This window comes from Egretta garzetta, unplaced genomic scaffold, assembly GCF_000687185.1.
Source record: "Egretta garzetta isolate BGI_Z169 unplaced genomic scaffold, ASM68718v1 scaffold45, whole genome shotgun sequence".
Classification (NCBI taxonomy): Eukaryota; Metazoa; Chordata; class Aves; order Pelecaniformes; family Ardeidae; genus Egretta; species Egretta garzetta.
The window spans coordinates 11,120,986-11,128,076 of record NW_009260028.1 but is presented as its reverse complement, the minus strand read 5'-3'; the positions used below and the strand labels follow the sequence as shown (position 1 = coordinate 11,128,076).

Here is a 7,091-nt window from a genome sequence, read left to right as displayed (position 1 = left end):
GTCCTTATTTAATCCTGCTCCCTACTTGCAATCTCAAAGTTTCTGTCTCCATCCATTCTCTTTACTCACTTGCCTGGTAGAGGCTGAGTGAAGTGTGACACAGATCACACGGGAAAGCATTTGAATGCTCTCATTTCAGAGGAATATTTATCTGTAGCACAAAATGACCACAGAAAGAAATTGGCATCACTGCAGTTACTGCCAATCTGTATTCAGAAAAGCTTAATTTAATACTTTTCTAAATGTGGTATTGTGGGTCAGGACTAAACTGCATTGGCACAGCAGTGTCAAATTAGTCTATGGAAGTTATGCCTGGCTTTTGCCAACAGGACTCATCTTTAGCTCTCCAAGGAGAGCTTCTCCAATCTACCAGGAGAAGAAAAATTCCAAATGTGTTGAGGTTTTGCGGTATGTCTTTTGTGACAAACTGTGTATGGCTTTAACATTTTTCTGCAAGAACCTGGCAAGTCATATAGCTGTGCAGAGCCCTGGTCCATCTATTCAAGCGCTTTTCCTTCAGCAGAGTCAGTACCAGGCTTCTCAGAAGATGAAAAAGAAACCTGCAGTAAGCAAGGGATCATTTAAGTACTCTACTACCAAAATTTGTTTCCCTCTCTCAATAATTAGAGTTACATCCTGGAACACAATTGTTTGCATTGCTTCTAAAAAAGATCTTGGCTCATGCGATAGGCTCTGGGACAGAGGGAACAAGCTTTTTCACCATATAAGTACTATTCTCCTGCTTTTCTTTCCCTTGACAGATGGAACTCCCAAAATAATTTCTGCATTCAGTGAGAAAGTGGTGAGTCCGGGAGAGCCAGTCTCCCTTATGTGCAACGTGAAGGGGACTCCCCTGCCTACGATCACTTGGACGCTGGATGAAGAACCCATTGTGAAGGATGGCAGTCATCGTATCAGCCAGATCATCACCTCCGAAGGCAACGTGGTCAGTTACCTGAATATCTCTAACACTCAGGTCCGAGATGGTGGAGTTTATCGCTGTACTGCCAACAACTCTGCTGGAGTCGTCCTGTACCAGGCTCGAATAAACGTAAGAGGTGCTTGTCAAATCAGCTCCTCAAAAAAACACACATAACTCATTGTAGTGGAGAAGATTGTTGCATGTGATGAAATGAGTCTTGGAATGCCAAAACCAACTTACTGTTTTTCCTCTCCTTTTCTTCCTCGCTCTCTTTTCCCACCCTGCCTCTCCAGCCCCATCTAGAAAGTGTATGGTATGGTTACATGTTGGAAGAACCCTTTGGCTTGTGTTCTATAGACTATTTTTCCTATACTCATCTCTATTAGTTCACAGTTTCTTTACTTTAGTCCTGCTGTGCATGGGTTTTTTTTCTTTTCCTTCCCTCCTTTACTTGTTCAACATTCATTGTAATTATTCATATATACAGTACTTTAGCTTGCATTTCTAGCTCTACATGGCATAATAACCATCCTCATGGTATTATACTTTATACACATCAAAAAAGGAAAAAACTAACTTTGCCAGTGTTCTTGTGTGTAGCCAGGATTCTAGCTTTGTATGAGTTTTAGTATTTCACATTAATTAAATCATTCTCAGCCTTTTAATTTGTAATGCAGCAAAGATTTTATCAGGCAAGTGTTGGATAATGCAAACATATACCCTCACATAATTAGTATGTATGCTGCAGGGTGAGGAAAAACTAGAGCATATAAAGATTAAGGAAACTACTTAAGTAGCTCTTAAAAGCAAAGACTGTCAAATGCTAAGAAGTGTGTGAGCTGCATCTGTAAATGTCGTTAACATTTGTATATTCAGAAAAATTGTATGCATGTTTCCTGAAGCAAATGTGCCTGTAAATCGTTTTCAAGAGTTTCTTTTACCTTCCTAGGGCCAGCAAGCATTCGACCAATGAAGAACATCACAGCAATAGCTGGACGGGACACCTACATCCACTGCCGTGTGATCGGCTACCCGTACTACTCCATCAAGTGGTACAAGAATTCTAACCTCCTACCGTTTAACCATCGCCAAGTGGCATTCGAGAACAACGGGACACTGAAGCTTTCAGATGTGCAGAAGGAAGTAGATGAGGGTGAATACACGTGCAACGTCCTCGTTCAACCCCAGCTGTCCACGAGCCAGAGTGTGCATGTGACAGTAAAAGGTGAGGACAACTCGGAAAACCAGAGCCAAGCTAATGGCTGAGTCTTTTATAGAAACACAGAATTGCGCGCATAGGATTGTGCTGGCAGTTAGATAATGAGCACTTAAGAAGGTTAATCCAGATTTGTGTTTATTTTTAATGATGACATAGATGCTAATCAGTCCCTGTGTCTCGTTCTCTCTTGACTTTTAACCTCCTTCATTCAACTAGCAAAGTCCTGTCTTTCTAAGTAGAAGCAGTAGAAGAATTGCTAAACAAGGCTTCTACAAGCAGTTTTCACTACAATAACTAAGGCAGTAGATGAATGTTTTGTCACCTGAGTTTCACTGGTGACTCTTTCTCTGCTGGATGACAGAATTCACATTTTCATTAGCCAGTGACTTTTCTAGCTTTTAAAAAATAAGATGAGAATTTTAATGAATGCATTTCTGCCAGTAAGAAGAGACAGGAACTAAAACCATTAACCGTGCTTTCCTCTTATTAAATGTACTTTTCTGAGTGTTCAGAGGTAGCACTGTAACAAAATGTGACTTGAAATTCTAATAGGATACTTAAAATCTATTCAAATAGTCCCAAATGAGGATGTTCAGATGGACATGAAAGACTTCAGCAGTAGATGAGAATAGAAATTGTTTAGCATTGTGCTCTGACTATTCTGATATTGGCAATGTTAAGACCTATTCACGTGGACACAAAATACAGAAAATCTGATAGCAGCACCTAGTTTTGAGCAATGAGGCCACTAAATAGTGCACTTCATGTGAACCTGTAGGAAGAATTGAGGGGTAATTTCACTGTTTCTGAAGTTCTTAGAAATTTTTCCTGGGCATTTTTTAGAGGGGGAGAGGAGAGAAAGCAAGGAAGGTTGATTTCTATATCTGTTCTCAGGTAAGATTCAGAGGAGAGCACCAAGGTAAAATGACTTTGTTACAGACATCTGATCTTTTAACTCCATTCTGTTCTATTTGTTTAGCCCTTTCTTATTTTCAGTCTGGAGTGATGTAATTGCTAATTATTTCAAGAGGTTAGGGGATTAGCTTTAAGCCACTAGCAATTTGGACTCTGAAAGGCATGACATCTCATACAGCTGAGACCATCAGGGGCACTGGTCACACGCTGTGGCATAAGAAGCTAATTTCACCATTTCTTTTCATGTATGTGGTAGGTTGCTTGACGTTACAGTAAGATCTCAGATCTAATGATGCAGTTTGGATCTGAATGCCAAATTACTAATTGTGTTGCTGCTGCACTGACAGTTCACCATGGTGCAATGTTACCTCTTAAATGGGACTATTCTTCAAATGACTATCAAATTGAACATAGCCAGACAAAACAAATCCAGCAGTCTATCTTTACCGCTCAGGCATTTAAATCATGCTAGCTGATACCTCAGGTGCAATGCTGTTTTTTATTCCATTAGGTTACAATTTCAAACTTGGCAATTCCTCCCCCAGAAAGCAGATTTCCAGCTCTATCAATTTTGATTCAACTCTAGCTTTCGTCAGTGATTTAACTTCCTTGAAGTTATTCGACTGTATTTCTGGATATTCAGCTGCCGGGGCCATTGGCTGGTCAGAAATCTCAAACAGTGACCGCTTGTGCTCTGAATAACTTGCATAAGCATGCGGCACATTCGAAGAGTGCGGGTGGGCTGAGCTGCCCTGCACCTGTGATGCAGCCTCATCCTCCATGTGCTCCGTAAGGCAGATGGATCGGAGCAGCGCAAGGCGCAGTGTGGAAAGCCCTCCATACCACATACAAAGCAGACGTGTCGGTGTGGCTCATACTTATTGATCTGGAATTGCCAAAGTCGGCTGCAAAGTGCCCTAGCTACTTCAGCATGCCCTGGCCTTGACAAGACATTGTTATTTAAAAAATAAGGTTAATGTCCTGCCCTCATGCTAAGCCTGAAATGTCAAAGGTGAGCTTTGTATGTCAGACCTGAACAATTCTCAAAGTTCTGCGGTTGTAGCTGGAGGGCAGCATTGCCACAGTGGTTTTTTTAGATGGCTATGTACTGTTTTCTTCTGTAACTACATAGTGATTTTATCTAACATATTAGCAGAGAGTCAAAAGTGGCCCATTGCTTCAAAATATTAATGGTTTTGCTGTCTTCTCGTCTTACAGATTCCAAAGTTAATGTGAGGAGTTTTCAGGCACTTATGTTTGATTCCAAGAAATACAAAATATGGCCCAGCTTGCATACTGGACGTTTAAAGTACTCTGAAATATGACATTGCAAAGGGGGTTAATATCAGTGCCTGAACCTCCTCATTTATAGTTCAGCTTCTCATACCATCAGTATACTTATTTCTTCTCCTGAGAAAGAGAGGGACAATTATTGCCCATCCTCCATGTTGTGGGTCCTTTGGTTTGTTCTCATTTCTGCTACAAGCTTCCTGGATGACCTCAAACCAGTCACCTGAAGGGTGATTCAGAATAGATGATACTTAATGAGCTGCTACTTGGTATTTTGTTTCCTCCATGTTCTGTTCTGAAGCCATAATTATCAATTTCCTCATGAGCTTTTCTGAGATTATAATCTCTGTGGTATCAAAATGTTTCAGAAACAATGCTTTCATTTTCAAAACCCACCTGGATGGTCAGGAGCGCTTTGGCAAATGGCAACTAAAGCACAGACTGAACTTAAAAGTATCCACAAAATTTTGTACGTTCAATTTCAGAAGCCTACAGCTTGATTTTTTTTTTCCAGTTCACCTGCTGTTACATAGCATTTGTATGTTTGAAGCTCTGGAAGTTGCTTCTGAGAGTTCTTTTTCCTTCTTCATATCAGTCAGATCACCCAGCTTAGAAACGCCCTGGGAAAGACAGATTTAAGTAATTTAATTAGCATCATCTGAGAGATCTGCGGCAAAGGTGAAATACCGAATTTGACTCTACAGTGCAGCATTTATCTGCGTTATGCATACAACTGGCCTTTCTTGTCTGCGGTCCTCTACCACATTTACTGCCCACTTTCCAAACTCTCCAGTACATGAAGCATCCTCGTTCTGTCTTGGATGAGGGCTTGCTAAAAGCGGCATCCAAATAAAGATACACAACAGCATGAGCATGTAATTAAATACAAAAGAGCTGCCGGGTCTGTAAAGCACTTTGAGATTTACAAACATCCAAATGAAAGCAAAATCTTGAGGATGCTCTTCAGAAATCACTACAAGATCTCAGATAAGAGAACAGAAAGTTTCTTGACAATAACTTCAATACTAAATCCTGGATGCCAGAGAACCCAAGAGTGGGGCTTATAGAGCTTTGCTGTGCATCCTCCCACCTGGCAGGCTGTCAGGAAGCCAAAAGCTTGTGAGATGGGCACTTATGTGCTATTTGACCTTAGGCCAGCTGCTTCTTTGCATTGCTGATCAGAAGAATCAATTAGATGCCACGTGAAATCAGTCTTCCCATTTTTTAGGAATAACTGTTGCCCTTGTCTGCATAGCCACCTACCCCAGAGGTCTGCAGACTCCAAATAATTCGACATGCCACCCCCCACCACATCCTTTGCCTGTCCCTTGTCTCTGTCCCAAAATCTGGATCTTGGAAGCTAGCATTCCCGTAAGCTGGCTGTTGGGAGCTGAGTGGATAAGCTGGCAGGAATATATGCAGGTTTCTGCTTGGCAGACATAGCTCTGCTGGAACTGTGCCCGAGTCCTAAGGCAGCTTTTTGGAAATCAAACCATCTTGGCATTATTTTTTTATATTTAGACAAATGAATTGGCCAGGTCTAAGTTCTGACAAAAAGCCATGAAAACTACCCACCCTGTAATACATTATCTAACTGGGGGGTGGATGGGTGGGGAGAGACTACGACTGTACTTACATACTTAATTTCTGGTATTTTATACCTGTTGACCACTTGCTTTTGCAACTGTAATAATATCCTTTCAACACACTTTGCTTTGGCCTGTGTTAAATGCAATTTTCTTTTTAGCTTTTTTGTAAAGTAAACCGAACCCCTTTTCCTTCCCCTCCTGCAAACTGGAAACAGTAGTTACCAACATCCTCAGAAGTAATCTTTGAGATTAGCCTTGCTAAGGATACTGCATAGGTTCTTACCAAGAACAGAATCATAATTAGCAGTGCTAGTTTCTTACTCTGCGTTTGGCCCGGCTCTAGTGGTTTGCCAGTGGGGTTCATGCTGATGGCAGAGGACTATTGAAGTCAAACACCCTAAGGAGGAGAATATTCTGTAGAAGATGTAGGGTTTTAAGTTCATTCCTCCTAAGTATGACTTGTCCTCCTCAATCTTCTCCAGCTCATCCTTGCCCAAGTCCTGGCTCTTCTGCTCTGGATTCCAAAACCAGTCTGTCCTCCCTGTCTTTCCCATCTCAGTCCTCATTTACTCAGCACCTTGTTGTTATGACTCAAAACTAGTCTTCCCCTTCAGAGTTCCCGACCTTCCTCCCAACCTCCAGTTACAGTCCTCTCTTTCTGCCAGTCTTCATTTTCTCCATCTCCACTGGGTTTCACTCTGCCTGCCCTTCATGTGGGTCTTTGTTCACTGTCAGTGCTGTACCTCACCCCACTGCTTTTTTGTGCCAGCCTCTCATCCCCAGCCAGTTTCCCAACTTCACTTTACCAACCTCCATCACCTCTGCAATCCCACCACAAGACTGCTCCCAACTTCTGACTTCCCCCCACTGCCCCTAAATCCAATTCTATAATTCTTTTGTTATCCTGGACACCGCTTTGAGCTTCTGCTCCATCACTTGGTGCTGCTGTCTGCATGCCCAGCAATGCAGGCTGGTTCCCCACTCTGGTCCCTTGGCCCCACATCTTCTTTCTCTCTCTCTCTATCAAAATAACTTTTTTTCATGCTTCCTGGGCCCAGCCTGAGCAGCTGTATGAGTAGCAGAGAGACAAATCTGTCTGCTTTGATTTCTGACATCTCACCAAACTGTACCTGCCCTGCGTGGCTGGAACCGACTC

At 42.1% G+C, this 7,091-nt stretch overlaps 1 protein-coding gene across 1 annotated transcript in view; it reads left to right on the top strand.

Moving 5' to 3' along the window:
* The window catches only part of DSCAM (DS cell adhesion molecule), a 404,908-nt gene that overhangs the window by 233,457 nt on the left and 164,360 nt on the right, over positions 1-7,091 (top strand). The window contains 2 exon segments of the mRNA XM_035896452.1: positions 762-1,058; positions 1,872-2,147. Of these exon segments, the coding sequence (XP_035752345.1) occupies positions 762-1,058; positions 1,872-2,147 (573 nt within the window).